This window comes from Anoplophora glabripennis, unplaced genomic scaffold (assembly GCF_000390285.2).
Source record: "Anoplophora glabripennis isolate ALB-LARVAE unplaced genomic scaffold, Agla_2.0 scaffold353, whole genome shotgun sequence".
NCBI lineage: Eukaryota > Metazoa > Arthropoda > Insecta > Coleoptera > Cerambycidae > Anoplophora > Anoplophora glabripennis.
The window spans coordinates 140,192-156,627 of NW_019417362.1; the positions used below are offsets into that span (position 1 = coordinate 140,192).

The 16,436-nt window shown below is 34.1% G+C and overlaps 1 protein-coding gene across 5 annotated transcripts in view; it reads left to right on the top strand.

Moving 5' to 3' along the window:
• The window catches only part of LOC108911267 (prominin-like protein), a 78,776-nt gene extending 62,934 nt beyond the window's left edge, over nt 1–15,842 (top strand). The window contains exons 7-17 of one of the 5 annotated variants that reach the window (XM_018716159.1): nt 112–277; nt 343–622; nt 2,493–2,922; nt 2,977–3,165; nt 3,224–3,358; nt 4,441–4,599; nt 6,467–6,588; nt 8,562–8,615; nt 8,998–9,144; nt 12,803–12,898; nt 14,786–15,842. In XM_018716159.1, the coding sequence (XP_018571675.1) occupies nt 112–277; nt 343–622; nt 2,493–2,922; nt 2,977–3,165; nt 3,224–3,358; nt 4,441–4,599; nt 6,467–6,588; nt 8,562–8,615; nt 8,998–9,144; nt 12,803–12,898; nt 14,786–14,795 (1,788 nt within the window). In that variant the 3' untranslated portion in view covers nt 14,796–15,842. Of the gene's footprint in view, nt 1–111; nt 278–342; nt 623–2,492; nt 2,923–2,976; nt 3,166–3,223; nt 3,359–4,440; nt 4,600–6,466; nt 6,589–8,561; nt 8,616–8,997; nt 9,149–9,406; nt 9,571–12,802; nt 12,899–14,785 lie in introns of those variants that run through there. The other 4 variants (XM_018716160.1, XM_018716161.1, XM_018716163.1 and 1 more) reach the window with 4 other exon arrangements.
• The last annotated feature ends 594 nt before the right edge of the window (nt 15,843–16,436 follow it).

A 16,436-nucleotide genomic window follows, 5' to 3' on the forward strand; every position in this document is an offset into this window, starting at 1 on the left:
CTTACAATTAGAATCAGACAGAGTATATCATTGACAATCTGTATGTTAGGTAGTTTTTCTTGATTGATAATTGATAGTAAAAGTAAAAAGAAACTGTTTTTAAATTTTTAGCTGCCAGATGTGTCGCCGACAATAAACCGTATAAACGAGTTAAATCTGACGCAAATAGAGAGTGCGGCCAAAGAGGGACACGAAAAATTGAGGAATATTGAGCAACAAATCAGCGAGAGATTGGACGACACTTTGAGCAGTGCGAAAGAGAAGGTTAACGAAGCAGGTAAATATTTCTCCGTACGTCTCCATGTTTATTTAAAAAAAAAATGAATTGTTTGTGGTTTTCAGGAGTTACGATCAAGAATAACCTGGACAACATAACCAGCGTGATATCGGACGTTCAAGATCAGATCGGTGGTTCGATCGATCCCGTGATTCGTGATTTAAACAATTATATCAGGGACTACGGCCAATATAGATACTACGGGGGCTTGGCGATCAGTTGCATCTTGTTGCTGGTGACGATCTGTATCGCTCTCGGTCTCATATGCGGTATTTGCGGGAAGAGACCCGACAGGTACAACGACAATTGTTGCAACAAAGGCGCCGGCAGCCAGTTTCTCATATGGTAAGTGGCGACATTAAACGATAATGAAGTGGATGCGAGAATCTGTTCATGTGAAATCTTTAGAAGTCCTTTTCAAGTAAAGTTAATTCAAATTACACTGCCACACAAAAAAAATGTTGTCTGTACTTTTCATGCGACATATCGAGGGCGTCAAATCAGAAGGGCGTATGAACCAAATCTGAAATTTTACAGGCATACGCCATTCTGATATAGTTTTGCAAAATTGGTTCATACGCCTAAGTAAAATGCGTTAGAATAGAGTGTCGATGTTTATGAATATATACGCCCTTCTGATATATTAAGCGAATTGATTAAATGAGGTCATACGCCCTAAAAACCCAAAACCGACTATAGTGGTTCTTACGCCCTTCTGATATGATGCCCTCGATATGTTATCCGTAGTATTTTTGCCTCTCGATCACGAATCCGGTGATAGAATTGAGCTATCACATCACAGGAATTTCCTAACCTGAAAAAGCAGGTCAAAATTAGCAAAAATTCACGAAAAAACTACAAAAAATACAACAAATTTTTTTTTCTATATTCAAATGTTCATCTATATGGTTAAGACTCAGTCGAACGTGAATCCGCTGTCAGGATTGATGGTTCTTATTCTAACCTAAAAAAAACGAGTTAATTAGGGTTAGATATCACCACGCATTTTAAAAAATTAACATATTCGTGCCAAATTTAGTATACGGGAGTTTTCGGGGTCGCTTATCCGATGTTAAATTTGCAAAATTCAAGATGGCGGATCCAAGATGGCTGACCAAATTTTCAAAAAATAACAGATTCGCACCAAGTTTGGTATACGGGAATTTTCAGGGTCGCTGATTACGTATTCGAGGTCAGAATTGCGAAATTCGTTTTGTAATATTTTTGTTTATAACCTGAGTACCCAATCATGTTCTTTTTTTCGGCTATATCTAACTTGTTCTTTTTTCTGTAAAAGCAGATCTATTCATGGGTTTTCTGCCTCATTTCAGGTAATAAAGTACATAGGTAATTGATTAAATTTTTAAAAACGAATTTTGTAAACCTGATCTCAGGTTCGTGACCCCGAAAACTCCCTTATTCAGCGCGAAACTGTTATTTTTTTGAAAATTCGAACGGCCACCTTGGATCCGACATCTTGAATTTTGTAAAATTGACCTCGGATCCGTGATCAGCGACCCCGAAAACCCCCGTATACCAAATTTGGCGTTACTGTTATTTTTTGAAAATTGATATCGGACCTTAATTGACCAGTTTTTTTGAGGTTAGAAAAAGAACTATCAATTCTGACAGCGGATTCACGTTCGGTGGGGTCTTAACCATATACATGAACGTTTGAATATAGCAAAAAAAGTTGTTTGTATTTTTCGTGAATTTTTACTATTTTTGACCTGCTTTTTGAGGTTAGGAAATTCCTGTGATGTGATAGCTCAATTCTGTCATCGGATTCGTGATCAGGAGGCAAAAATACTACGGATAACATATGTCGCATGAGTTATAGTTTTTTGGCTTTTTTACACATTCATCACTTTTTAACACATAATAAACACTTCCAAGAGACACTTTTACTGCACTGCACATTTCCTTGGCATCAGTCACGGTCATATCTGTGTTTCGTGCTTGAATTCCCTGGATTATATCAAGTTTGGTCATTTACGACTACCAGATTGGCTACTGGCAAATGATTCCGTGTTAACGCAACTTATTACAATAATGAAAATGTGAAAATAACATGTCTCCCACTTGTACGCTTATGACACACACTGACACGCCTCAACTGGAAAACTTTGTGGAAGAAAAACAGTGACTAAATTTTTTTTTAAATGTATTTCAGAGTTGAGGGACGTGTTTTGTAAATCTGCAATTTCATTTTTAGCGCTGTCATGTTGATGTTCATTTTCGGCCTAGTACTGGCCGCGGTAACCCTTCTTATGTTCGGGACGGGCCTATCGTCGGACAGGGTCGTCTGCTATCCATTGAGGAACCCCGGCGATTCCAAAATCATGAACCTGTTGGACGAATACCTGACGCAGGTCTCGAGCCTCAAAGACTTTTCTTTCAAGACTAGTTTAATCAACTGCTACCAGAACGAGAGCATCTACAACGTCCTGAATTTGAGGTCGCAGTTCGACGTCGACACCATCAGCAATAAGTTCGACATATCGAACTTCCTGGATCAGATGTACTCGCATCTGAACGGTATTCTTGACGAGGATTTCGAGATCTTGAGTCCGGAAAATTTGAGGACTCTGGAAGATCTGAAGGACTTCGATCCCAGCATCAATTTCGACCAGTTCCAGGACGAGGTGAGCGGAGTGTAGGAAACGTAACGTGGCGTTTGTACATGCCGTTTGTTTCAGTTGAAGCAGAACTTCACCAACCTGAGCCTCAACGAGATCTCCAAGAAGCTGGGGGAGCTCGTCGTTAACATTCAAGATCAAGGCGATTTAGACGACGTGAAGACCGAGGTGCAGCTCAGTATTCTGCATATAAACACGTACGACGAGAAGCTGCTGCAGCCCATGAAGGAGCTGGCCAACAAAGTCATCGTTAGTATTTCCGTAACCCGTTTTTTAGCCGTCACGTTTGAGTGAGATCCTTTTTCAGGATATATCCAAGCAGCTGGACACGGACCTGAAGATGAACTCGAGCAGTTTTTCGGAGGCGATAGACAAGCTGCTGAATGAGATTCAAGAAGCGCAAACAGTTTTGAGGAAGGAAGGAGCCGATATTTTGCAAAAGGTATTTGAACGCGTATTCTTGCTGTTCTAACATCACCTTTGACAAAGACCAACACATAAAAATAACTGCTACAAAAAATATTTCAAACAAAAGTTTCGAGGGAGTTAAATTATGGTGACCTTGAATTTGACCTTGAAGTCGATTATCAAGGTCATTTCAAGGTCAGCCTTGATTTTTTAAATGGAAACCCATATTTTTTATTGCAGATTTGTATTCTGTGAAAAATATTTCCAACAAAAGTTGTCTGGTTTCGGGGCGATAAAATTATCGTGACCTTGAAATTAACTTTGGAGTCAATTATCAAGGTCATTTCAAGGTCAACTTTATTTTTTAAATGAAACCCATATTTTCATTACAGTTTCGTGTTCTGCAGGATAAAATATGTAACTTTTACATGCAAATATTTTTCTTGAACAGGTTTCCTGTAATGAAAATATGGGTTTCCATTAAAAAAATCAAGGTCGACCTTGAAAGATTAAGGTAATTTGATCCCCCCGAGGCCTGACGACTTTTGTTGGAAATATTTTTCACCATCCTGCTTATTTCTTGAGATATTAGCCTGAGACTTAAAATGGAACATTAAATATACGGCACTCTGATGGAAGAACAAAGCATTTTCAAAATAATGATTCATACAAAAGTTACGTATTTTTTCCCGCAGAATATGAATCTGCAATAAAAAATATGGGTTTTACATTTGAAAAATAAAGGTTGACCTTGAAATGACCTTGATAATTCACTTCAAGGTCAAATTCATAATTTGACCCCCTCGAAAGCTGATACTTTTGTTCGAAATTAATAATTGTATTCGGCACACCTTGTATAAACAAACATTACTAAATTTCTTTTCATTTCTTCTAAAAGTTTACCGTTTTTTAATATATAATTGAAATTTTCTCCAATACTTCATTTCTACATGAATTATTTTAGTGACTTTACAGAAATATATTTTCATTTGCTTCAGTATGAACCAGCCCTAAAGGAAACTTGACATGTAAGCGGGGCCCCTCGAAGCGGCCACCAGGATTGCCTGATTTGAAACTATTTTTTTTTTTTTTTATTAAAAAAGCGATCTTTTTCAGGTGGCCAAGGAGTTTGGGAACATGGTGCTCAACCAAGTCGACAGTTTTTTGGACCGAGTGACCTACGTTATTAAGGAAGAGTTTGGACAGTGCGGACCGATGAATGCGGCCATAAACGCCACTCTCACTGCCGCTTGCGACAAAATCATTTTACCGTGGGTAAGTGCGATCATATATAAGCGTCGTTTTAGATGATACCCCAGAAACTTTGTTGGTTTTTGCCAATTTATCGACTTAACTCATTTGGGATATTTCTTGCACATAACATATCTTTTTAACTTTTAACATATCTACCATTTCACTATTCGCGTAGATCACCATATTTCGTTCGTATATACTTGAGATATTAATGAAACTAATAAGAAAAACACCGTTCGTGAAAATAACAAATCGTCTCATTCGTAAGCCGACAACGTAATGCCACTGTATTTTTCCACAAAACTTTATTAATTTCCATCGCAGAATCTGTTGGTTACGTTTTGTCGATTAGTAACTGTATACCTTGTGTCTACCGTATTCCGCTTATAGTCCAATCAAATTACTTTTTCAGGTGCCAAAAAATAATTCAGAAATTGAAAATTTGTAAAAATTAGGAAAAATTCCCTAGAATTCAATGAATTACTTTACCTCACCTGAATTTTTAGGCTTCATTTTCAAAATGGCGTCCAAAGTTTGCAAAAAAACAGTTTTTTACATTTATAAAAAAAACATTTTAGAAAAAAATGTTTGAAACAAAAGTCGTAGGAATTTTTAATACGGATCGAATAATCCCAAACCGGTTTTGATCGATAAATAAATAAATTAATTATTGCAAAAAAACTGCTAAAAATCGCAATTTTTTTCAAATACTCTCAGCTCTCAAAAATAAATATTTTTTTATGAAACTTGGTGAAAGGATAGCTCTTTGTGAGCAAAATAAAATGATTTTTTCAAAATTGAAAAATATTTTATAGTTTTTGCAAAAATCGAGTTTTTCGAAAAAAAAAGCTTGTTTGTAAAATCCCCATATTGCATAGGCCGCCACATCTTTAGGAACGGGGTTGGGCTTAAAATTTTCTTTAATAATTACACTATTATGTGCAAATATTGCGCCAGCCTCAAATCGTTTTCAAATATCGCAAAAAAAGATAGAAAATTTTTTTTTTCTGGGCCATAAAACTGATTAACTTTTTGATTTCAATTCGTATTAAAATGTCGATACTGCCATTGGAAAGTTGACGTTTTTTCACGAATTAAAAAAAAAGTCTCAACAGGGGTTGAAAAAAAATTCATAGTAAACATGTGGATGCAAAAAAAACGATTTTTTCATTGTTTTTTTGCGATATTTGAAATTGATTTGAGGCTCGCGCAATATTTGCACATAGTGTTATTATTAAAGAAAATTTTAAGCCCAACCCCGTCCTAAAGATGTGGTGGCCTATGAATTATAGGGATTTTACAAAAACGCTTTTTTTCAAAGAACTCGATTTTTGCAAAAACAATAAAATATTTTTCAATTTTGAAAAAATTGTGAGAAAATTTATTTTGCTCACAAAGAGCTATCCTTTCACCAAGTTTCATAAAAAAATATTTATTTTTGAAAGAGTTACAGCTATTTGAAAAAAATTGCAGTTTTTATGGTTTTTTTTTTGCAATAACTAATTAAATTATTTATCGATCAAAACCGGTTTGGGCTTATTCAATCCGTATTAAAAATTCCTACAACTTTTGTTTGAAACATTTTTTTCTAAATTGTTTAGTTTTTTTTTATAAATGAAAAAAAACTGTTTTTTGCGAACTTTGGACGTCATTTTGAAAATGATGCCCAAAAATTCAGGTGGGGTAAAGTAGTTCATTGAATTCTACGGAATTTTTCCTAATTTTCACATATTTTCAATTAGTGAACTATTTTTTGGCAAAAAAATGTGGTATTTTTGACAATTTGATCGAACTATTATATCATTTTTCAAAGGTCATTGAACACCCGAACAATTTTATTTTAATTTTATCCACATTTGATTTATTTGTTGTTTTAATTATTTTGTAGAATGGATTTTGGCTGAGTTTGTTGCTGTCTCTAGTGTTGTTCATACCGACCATCATCGTTTCCGTGAAATTAGCTTCGCTCTACCAGAAGTACAAGCAGTTCGGCGGGCAATACGTCGAAACGTAAGTATTTGACGAAAATATTTAATATCTAATAGAAACGTCACTCGTAAGTGTGACTGGAAGCACAGCTTTGTCGGTTCGTTGGAAGTATACAATGTAACAGGTTATATCGTCAGGGCCCCCAAGCATAATTTAATTAATAATAATTTTTTGTGGCTTTTGTTTAATTTTAAGAGATTTTTTCTGAACGGTCACAGTAATCTTTAACTTCTAAAAATGGTTCCCACTAATTTTTACGAGCGAAATTAATTGTTTTCCAAAGATAAAAAAATTCATCCACTAGTTACTCTTTTGTTTTTTTTCTTTAACTCAGGAAAAATTTTTTTCAGGAAACGTCACTATATTTTTTAATTTTCCAAAATCTCGAGGGATTTACGGGTGACAATGTATTATTGTTTTCCAAAGACGAGGAAAAAAAGAGTCGTCCACTAGTCATTATTTTTTTTATGATTTATCCCATGAGAAATTTTTTCCAGAAATTTTTTAAATTTCCAAAATCTTTCTTGAGTGTTTTACGAATGAAAACTAATTGTTCTAAGATGAGAAAAGACAGTCGTTCACTAGTCGTTCTTTGTTTTTACCTCATTTGAAATTTTTTCCAGGAATTGACAATATTTTTTAACTTTTATGATTGAAAATTGTTTTCCATTATTGTTTTTTTATTCCATATAAAATTAATATTAAATCACTAAAGGATTTTTTACAAATGAAAATTAATTATTTTCCAAAGATGAGGAAAACATCGTCCACTAGTTATTCTTTTGTTTTTTTAATCCCAGTTGAAATTTTTTCACGGAAATGTCAATATTTTTTAACCAAAATTGTTCTCAAGAGTTTTAAGAGTGGAAATTAATTGTTTTTTCAGACAAGGAAAAAATAAGTCGCCATTCGTTTGTTTTTTTTATCCCATAAGAAATTTTTTAACTTCCCAAAATCACTGAAGGGTTTTACGAGTTAAGAGGGCTTTATGGCAAATAGGCAACCAGCAACACGTTTTAATAGATTTTATTACACAGTTTGTCTAAATATGAATCAACGCACAAATAATAGACTTTCCTCCATTCTAACGCATGTTTTCTATAAAATGGAGTTAGTTTGAAACCCAATTTACTTTTTGTTGTAAAGAAATTTGTAATTGGCATTGTAAATTACAAATTTCTTTACACCAAAAAGTAATTTGAGTTTCAAACCAAGTTCATTTTATAGAAAATCTGTGTTAAAATGGGGGAAAGTCTGTTATTTGTGCTTTAATTCATATTTAGAGAAACTGTGTAATAAAATCTATAAAAGTGTATTGTTGGTTGTCTATTTGCTGTAGAGCCCTCTTAATATTAATTATTTTCCATAAGTGAGGAAAAAAATTATCCACTACTCATCTTATTGTTTTTCTTATTCATCCCTTGTTGAAATTTTTGTCCAGAAAATGTCGCAATATTTTTTAACTTTCCGAAATTATCAAACGGTTTTGAGTGAAATTTATTATTTTCCAAAGATGGGCGAAAAATAAGTCGTCATTCATTTGTTTTCTTTATCCCATGAGAAATTTTTCCAAGGCATTTTTTAACTTTCCAAAATCACTGTCGAATGAATATTAATTATTCTTCAAAGAAAAAGTTACATTTTTGAGTTTTATTTACTTGATTATTTTAAGAGATACCACATGTGACAAATTAAGTCGAACTTTGGGAATTCGACGATGTTTTGTTTCTCCCAAATTTCTTTTCGTCTTGCTATTTGTCTTCAAATTTCCCAATTTTCCCCAGTTCTTGTATTTCTCAAGATAACCGACATCCTCGGGGCGCTGCTCGAAAAACGGAAGTGAAATTATCAGCTGTGGTTCCAGTCGTTGCATCACGTGCCGAGCGGTAACCTAGCGTATTTATTTTTATTTGTTTTGTACAGTCGACTACATCGCACGATGTAGAATTATTTGCGAATTTTTTGGTATGTAACGTTTGTGTGTCGTTTTGCAGTGAATATTTGTATGACGCGTATGCTGATCGCGGCGATAATATTCCCTTGAATGGGTAAGTTGGCTAAAGCCGTGCATGCTGGGCTACGTAATTTAATTTAATGAGATATAATTAGTTTTCCCTTTCTTGTATTTTTTTCTCTCAATAAAACTTGTTTTTTTCAAGTAAAGCTTTTTACTCGCACTAATTTTCCGTTAACGTTTGCAATAATTTGTGTAGGGTTTAGCTTCCCGCTTTGCATGTTTTGTTCAGCTTGACGCAATTTCCTGAAAGAGTGACGAGAGATCAGTAGAATTCGTTCCGAACTAATCCATTGAGTAAACCGCTTAATTTTAACTATTCCACCCACTTTTCTCCATTCGCCCGATGCGTAATTTAACTTCTAACGTTTTCTTTATGTGGTCACGGACGGCATTACATTATTTGATTTTTGTAGTAGAGGAGGCAAACGGGGAAAGAAAAAAGGAAAAAAGTCCAAGTACTATGAGGACCGCCCGCAAAACATGGGCGGCGATGTGGTGTCCCGGGAGCACGCTACGGGCTCGCATCCGCCGGACACCCGGTATTCCGACATGGCTCCAAAGTAAGTAAGTTATTTAAAATTGCCTGATACCTGTGTTTTCTCTCTCTTTCTAATTTTCGTCTCGTATTTTAAAAAATTACTGTTTCCTTCAAATTTCACTTGGACTGAGGTCTAGGAAGGATGCAGTCCGTTCTATTTATTAATCATTATTTTAGTACGGATCAGAATTCTCTCTTGAAACTAGATTTAGTATGTACATTTCCAATAGTATAAAATATTAGTTTTTTTGCTGGATTTTTCTTTACCGTTCGATTTTTTCCAGGTTTGATACTTCCAACAATAATCACTTGATATACTATTAGTGTTGGCGTGCTTTGTTGTGCCTTCCTATTTGTCCACGTCTATAATTTAAAAGCGACAATGGAGTTCTTGCAATGAATCTATTAACTGTGTTTTTTAAGTAAAAATTTGATGGAACAATACTTGTACGTAATTAACTTTTTTTTTTCTATAAGTGTGGAAGAGCTCCGTTTTATTCCGTAGGATCCTAAATATTTATTTTTTTTATGCAATTATAGCTTGTGATATTTATTTATATTATAGATTAATGCTTTAATATACAGGGTCTAGCAAAAGTATCGGAACGGCAGAATAACTCGGAGGGAGAGCAATTTAGAGAAAAATGTTAAATTCAAAAGTTTCAGGATTTCTCCCTGGCTATCCGATGGTGACCTTGACATTGAACATAATTTCAAGGTCAAATGCGATTTTTCAAATGGGACCCTATACTTTTGAGCCCAGAAATGAAAAGAATGGAACATTTTATATTAAGATGTGACCTTGAGTAACCCCTCCTGTTTGACCTTGGGGCCCCCACAAGGTCAAACTAACAAAAGTACAGGAACGGCAGAATAGCGCGACGGGAGAGCATTTTAGAGAAAAATGTTAAATTCAAAAGTTTCAGGATTTCTCCCTGGCTATCCAATGGTGACCTTGACATTGAACATAATTTCAAGGTCAAATGCGATTTTTCAAATGGGATCCTATACTTTTGAGCCCAGAAATGAAAAGAACGGAAAATTTTATATTAAGATGTGACCTTGAGTAACCCCTCCCGTTTGACCTTGGGGCCCCCACAAGGTCAAACTAACAAAAGTACAGGAACGGCAGAATAGCGCGGCGGGAGAGCATTTTAGAAAAAAATGTTATATACAAAAGTTTCAGGATTTCTCCCTGGCTATTCGATGGTGACCTTGACATTGATTTTTTAACATTTTTCTTTAAAATGCTCTCCCGCCGAGTTATTCTGCCGTTCCTGTACTTTTGTTACTTCGACCTTGTGGGGGCCCCAAGGTCAAAAGGGAGGGGTCACTCAAGGTCATATCTGGACTTAAAATTTACCGCTCTTTTCATTTCTGGGGTCAAAAGTATAGGGTCCCATTTGAAAAATCACGTTTGACCTTGAAATGATCTTCAAGGTCAATGTCAAGGTTATTCTGCCGTACCGGTACTTTTGCTGTACCCTGTATACTGCGTGTTAGAAATTCGACTGTCGTTATTTCATCAAAAGGTAGATGAAATGTAAATAAACAAGTATATTGCTGGTTGTAATATTAAACGTTTTTAAAATACGTCCATTGGGGAATTTTATCACAATTTGGCAACAGCGCTAGTCGAATTGCTTGGCTTAATGGTCCGCCAGATTACAGTGAATGACAAAAATTCCAAAGGTGGACAATTATTGTAAAAATTAATAGTTTTTAGAGAATTTAAAGACTATTAATTGTCTTGCAGGTCCGATTTTGAATTTCTTGATATAAATGAATTTTGAAATGTTTAAAACAAACAACATATTCCGTTCTTGCAAGTCTTCTTCCGCTTCTACTTCATGTGTCGCCATAAGTAAAATTCTAATGGATTTAGATCTGGTGTACGAACTGGCCGTTTCCGCCCATCCAGCATTTTCCAAAAATATTATTTGAATGTCGTAATGTGCGTACAAAGACCATTTATTTACTCTTACGTCTAGTGGTATATCTTCAGGCAGTTCTGGTACAATGTTTTCTAAGAAATTCATATATGCGTCTCCTGCCAACCTGCCTGGCACGGCAAATAAAACGTCCGATTAGATTCCCCCTATTTATCCCAAATTAAAGATTAATTTAAAAACAATGCTGGAATTTTGATCTCTGTATAATATGTGGATCTTCATTTGTTCAGTTATGAGTATTACGAAAATTAAGACCACAATTTCTAGTAAAGCGTGCTTGATCCGCTGCTAAAATTCTTAAAACGAAATGGGGGCTGAGGTCAGTTTTAGTTGGAAAAAAATCTGCAGCTGACAGTTCTTGAACTGGTTCAACAACGTCTAAAATATGTTCTTCCATATTCACATTCACCTGTCTTTGGAATAACCCTACCAGTATCAAGAAGGCGTTGAGATACTTCAATGAAAGTCCTTTTCTTAGGCAGCTACCGTTGGGGAAAACGACTAATCTAAATTTAAAAAGTTATTGGAGACACTCCATGGACTCTTAGTTTTTTTTTACCATATTACTTTCTTTTCCCAAAATTTTTGTGGTATTCCATTGAATAATGTGACCGTTTTGCCATGCATGTTTGCATATTTTTTATTTTTCAAATAATCTGTTCTCCGGTGTTCTCCGACTCTGATATTTAAAGATCTTGAAGTTAATGTTACGTTGGTGGCCAAGTGGTTCAAGGCGTCAGTACTTGAATCGACGAATGCCACCATCACGGTTCGATCTTTGCGGCCTTAAGACCATAGACCAGCTGTGTTTGTATGCGGGTATTCAGAATCTGAAGATTTATCTGAATTTCAGATACTTAAATCTTGAATTATTAATTGTCTAGTAGTATTTATTGGCTCCCGATATATTTAAATCGTCTAGAAATGTAACATGATATTTCTTACAGTTCCTAAAGAGAACTTAATAAAATAAATTAAATCAAATTAAATTTTTTAGATTCAATTCCATCATCTGCTAGCAGCGTACCACTGTCATTCCGTCACGCTGTTGTTATATTGCGCGATATCAGCTTTATCCAATTTTATTGATTAACGAATCTAACAAATTGAAAGTGAAGAAGCATTTTGTGCACAATTACGTTGAGGTTCTTTAAATTAACCAAACTTCTTCACATCAACTTGAGGATTCTTATAATTTTACGGCAGTCAAACTTCTAGCACACTGTGTAGCATACAGTATCGCGTTTGGGTTAACACGAAATTAAACAAATAGTCTTGTAGCTAATCCAAATGGATTGAATGATTTTAAGGGTTTCTATTTTAATTTAACAATAGAAAAAATCGAAAAACAAAATGTGACATGTTCCGTTACACATTTTGTTTGGAGCATTTTGACGAATATTTAAAAATGTTGTGAAAAATCTAGTCATTAGCTTAAATACACGATTTTTTAAATTTTTTTATATTTTAATTTTTATTTAAAATTCATCGTTTTTGCCTTGAATAAACGTTTCCATTCATATAACCCTTATTAGATGAAATTAAAATTGTTCAAGACTAGTTTTTTTACGTTAGTTTCGTTCTTTTCTGGTCCGCTATAGCTCTCTCTCTCTATATCACTCGTTTAGCTCACACTTCTCCGTCACTTGCTTGTTCTGAAAATTCTAAAGTTTAAATACCGCTGCGACTCTTTCGCTTTGCTCAAGTGTTGCGTACATTTTTGCTTAGGCACTGGGAGGAATTTCCTAACGGTGGCCCCCCGCAATATCAAAGAGCTCCGACTGAATACGAGAGGCCGCCGCCCTACTACTATCCGGGCACTGGGTAAGTGAGAAGGTTTCAATTATTTTTTTTATGTGGATACGTCTGTAAAATTGTCGGGGTACTAAATTTGTCGACATATCTCGGTAATAAGAAATCGTAGAAAAGCCAAAAGGCCCCATAAGGCTCATTTTAAACGGAGAGGTCTAATGTGTCAAGTCCCAACTGGATGTCTGTGAAAACGGGCAAAATACACATCATAAGTTTGTTTTTTTTAACATTTTTTTGCATAATTTTTATATCCCACTTCTGGACAAGTTTGTATAACTGTAAACAACCACGCTCTAACCAGTTGGGAGCTACACCTTGCATTGTTGTCAAATATTATCTTTCTTAATTCGTATACATGTTTTTTTATAGTGTTGCATAGAAATTTAACAATGAAGACACACAAACACACCGAAACGTCATTAAAGACAGAAATAAATAACTTATAAGGTTATTAAATACCAAAATAAGTTTTATTGTAAAATCAAACTTAAAACACAAAACTGCACTACACAAGTTCTATTTGGTTTCCAATAAAAACTAATACCTAACCCAGAAAATCGTTAAATTACCTGCCATATTACAAACATCGTAAAATGATAAACTGAAAAGTAAAGTAAAAGGGCAATTCTCATTTTGCCGAATTTAAAGTTGGCAGTTTGTTTTTTGCTCGCCTAACGCCGTGTTGTCATATCACATCAGGTGGATTGATATTATGTAGTTCACTTAAACTAGGTCCGTGATACCGAGACTTACGAACTAAACACAGTGCTTTAATAAAAACGAATAATTTTTTTTTAAAACGAACTGATTTTTAAAATATATTTTTATGAATTCTTATTATGTATGCAGGGTGATTTGGAACTTATCCAAAAAAAATGTTTTGAATGTACAAAAAAAAATAAAAAATGGCAGTTTGATAAAAATTTAAAAATACGCTTCTGCACTGCACTGGAAACTGGTCCACTGTAAAACCTGACTTTACGGCAAAGCATGCAGTCTGCGACCGGCACGGAGAGAAAATGTAATAAAAAATGATCGGACAAAAATGAACGAAATAAATAAAATTTTATATCAGCAAATTCAATTGCTTTTGACGCTATTGTTATTATTAATTAATAAAATTAATTTGTGGTTTTAATTAATAAAATAATAACATACCTGATGTTACAACTGTTCAAAATTTTGTCCATCGACGGTTAAATACATTTGGGCCCAGTTGACGAACTAACCCCTTGCCGTGCATATCTACCACGATTCGGTTGCAAATTTCCCGTGTCCCGCCCGCGTTGCACTACCATGGTAAAAGTAGCTGCATTTGATACATGTCTACCAGGAACTCGTTCTGCGTACAAATGAGAAGTTGCTAAAGCATTTTGTCTAGCTGCACCATAAATTAAAACGATGTCCGTCAACTCCAAGTTGCTATACACGTAAGTCATTTTTGACACTTGAAAAACTAATGTAAACACTATCGCAACAATGATAAGACTAAAATCGGATTTCAGTATTCGGAATGGCATAGCGCACAACGCGGAAGACGTTAGTGATTACAGTAGCCCAGCGATGTAAGGGTTGAAAATACTACAACTTTAATAATTTTTTTCTTAGAAACTAAGGATTTTACAAACAATTTTTTTGTGATATTGACTCAATTTTTTATGATGCATCTATTCCCAAATTTTTTAGATAAGTTGTAAATCGCCCTGTATTTTATAAAATAACCAAAATAATTCTTTTAAAAAAATTTTTTTTTTTGATGTTTGTCATGTTAAGGCATGCGAAAGCAATCTGTTTTTACAAAATTATTTCCCATTCCAGTTTTGTTCCCTACCACCCCGTTTAAAAAAATAGTAAAAAACGGGTAACACTTATAATTCTAACAGTAGGTGTATGTTTTAGAGACCAATAAATCTGTGGCGCTAGATAGACTGAAATGAGATTACAAGGATTGAAACAGACTGACTATGGTGTGCATGGCTCTGTGACATCACATACCACAAAAAAAAAATCTAGATTTTAACTATACTACATGTATCAAAGCTCATTTTTTTTAGAGAACAGGAACAAATGGTGTGTAGAACCACCATCGGCATTTCCCATTTTTGCTCAAATTTCTGCAAAAATTTTGAAATGTTAACAGAACAATCAGCCTTTGACGGTTATTTTGTTTTAAAATAGTTGTGATATTTTGTTTGTGTGTTAACTTGTTTGGTTTTACGGAATTTTTTTTTTTTTCGATACGAAATGCCTCTCCCGGCACTTGCTGTCTGTTACGTACGGTTATTTTGTTAAAGTTAAAAAGTTTTGCGTGCCGATGGAGGCGTTTCGTAAGTTACGTTTAATATCGAAGGAAAACTAAAACTCATATTTTCTTAAAAGATGCAGGATATATTTATTTGACTCATTTGGAATATTGTGCTCAATTTCACGAACAAATAGTTATTTTTCTAAAATAATGTAGGGAGAATTTAAATTTTATCTTAGCCGTAGCGTAAAATATTTTATGTAATTCGACCCGTAAAGTGAGGAATATTAGCAAATGTAAAATCAATGCAATTACGTGTTTATCAAATCGATGTAGGTACCGATTGTTTTCTTTACATAGAAACAAAAAACTGGTATTTTTGTGTATATAGATATTTTCATATTATGAATGTTATAACGTTTAAATTTTTTATAAAAGTAGGTAAAGGTTTTTCTATTACTCGTAAATGTTCAAAATTTTCGTACACCACTGAAATTTCGTTGGGCACAAAATGTGTAACAAATATGGGTGTAATATTTACGATAATATTCCAAATATCATATTCCACTATGTGTATAAACATTTCTGTGTTCATTTTTCATTTGTGCTCAATTTTTATAGTAATATGAATTGAAGCCAAATTTTGCCATATATATTCTACTATATTATAAATGTATTTATTATTATTAGTGTTAAATGAAATAATTCCAATGTTTATAATAAAATTTATTGAAATGTACCTCTTCGCTTGCTATAATTACTTCCTTTGAGAGTTCCTATCCTTTCTCCTATTAAAAAAAGGCTTGTGGTTCTTCTGGTACATCTGGATAAAATGACATCCATTGATCATTTTTAATAAATAAGTTGGATATTTAGTTTTACACAAATGGTGAAGTAGACCAGGGCGGATCTGTTTTGAGGTGGATGTGAGAGGGGGCAAGCAAATTTTTTCTGGATAAGCTTCAGTACTATTCACGTAATAAAAATGTAGATCCCTAGATCTGGGCGAGGCCCGGAACATTTTCAAAATTGCACGTTTAAAAATTAAAAAAAATACCTATTTTATCTGTTTTTTACTTATATCTTGGAACTTATGCATTTTGGAAGAATATTGAAGAGGAAAAAAGTTTTAGAATTGAATTTTGTGCAATATACTGTCAGTTAAAAATGTTTAAATTTATTACCGATGTTGCAAAATAGCAAGAATTGAAGAAAAAAGGCAAAATAATATCAAGTTTTTTTGGATATTTTTTTTAAAATATTTTAATTACTCTGCGGGCATTCTAATTTTGGTAAAAAAAAACT